Source organism: Frankliniella occidentalis, unplaced genomic scaffold (genome assembly GCF_000697945.3).
Source record: "Frankliniella occidentalis isolate FOCC.00 unplaced genomic scaffold, Focc_3.1 Scaffold2906, whole genome shotgun sequence".
Classification (NCBI taxonomy): domain Eukaryota; kingdom Metazoa; phylum Arthropoda; class Insecta; order Thysanoptera; family Thripidae; genus Frankliniella; species Frankliniella occidentalis.
The window spans coordinates 2812-3777 of record NW_026269977.1 but is presented as its reverse complement, the minus strand read 5'-3'; the positions used below and the strand labels follow the sequence as shown (position 1 = coordinate 3777).

General features: G+C 43.4%; 1 protein-coding gene across 1 annotated transcript in view; it reads right to left on the bottom strand.

Annotated features, from left to right (window-relative positions):
- Positions 1-114: 114 nt before the first annotated feature.
- Positions 115-966, bottom strand: part of LOC127752006 (tricarboxylate transport protein B, mitochondrial-like) — a 3366-nt gene continuing 2514 nt past the window's right edge. The window contains exon 2 of the mRNA XM_052276425.1: positions 115-386. Coding sequence (XP_052132385.1) covers positions 130-386 — 257 coding nt within the window. The 3' untranslated portion in view covers positions 115-129. The remainder of the gene's footprint in view (positions 387-966) is intronic.

Sequence of the window (966 nt, the reverse complement as noted above, 5' to 3'; positions counted from 1 at the left end):
CTCAGGTTCCATCCCTACACCTACAGTGGCTCAGAAACTAATTTTATTGACAAATGTACCAAAAATGCATTTTGGGAGATAAAAGCCCCCTTAACATAGATGAAAAATTATTGAGATGCAATAAAATTGTCAGTGGAAACTGTGGACATACCGTACTGCAGATTTTGGAATGGAGCCATAAATTAAGACACTGAGACCTCGATATAATCCAAGGACTCCTTTTTGCTGTACAGTCTTTTTAACACAATCTATAATGCCTGTGTATTGCTTCTGTGCTCCCGCAGCTCCAGCAGCACCAGCAGTTCCCTTCTGATCAAGCTGGAGCTGTGTTTTGACAAATTCGGTGGGATATGTGATGGTGATTTCCAAAGCACCTGTGATTCCACCTGCAATCAGATTTTTAAAACATTAGTCTTTAGTGTGAGGAGAGTGCATTTATCTGTTAAGTACTTTATTTTCAAATCAGGGAAGGAAGAGAAGTTGGATGATAGGGGAAGTGAAACGATGACCTATAACCTTTCCCATTGCATAAGAAATTGATAACTCGTATCACTCATATCATGCTGGCCATTTACTGAGGGGCTGGGCTCTATGGGCCACGCCGCATGGGGGAAGCCTGGGTGTACACTCGCACACCGTCTGTCCATCCGCAGAGATACTGATCGAGATAGTGCGTCGAAAAAAAATATCTCAACACAAGAGCCGTATCAAAAACAACCCTCTCAACTATGTTTTTATTCCATATGCAAATCTTACTCGCGTATGCAACTTCATACGGGAGGACTTCCCTGCCCAATCTCGTGTGCCGCAAATGCCAACCAACTTCCAAAGGCACGAGAGGGGGGGGGGGTTCTAGTTGCATGCTGTCGGGCACAAATTGCCAACCCATCAGGCGGTTCGTTAAGGACCAAATAAACAGAAAGCATCTCCCCATACCTTATAGTCGAGTTTAAACAAAAATTAAAT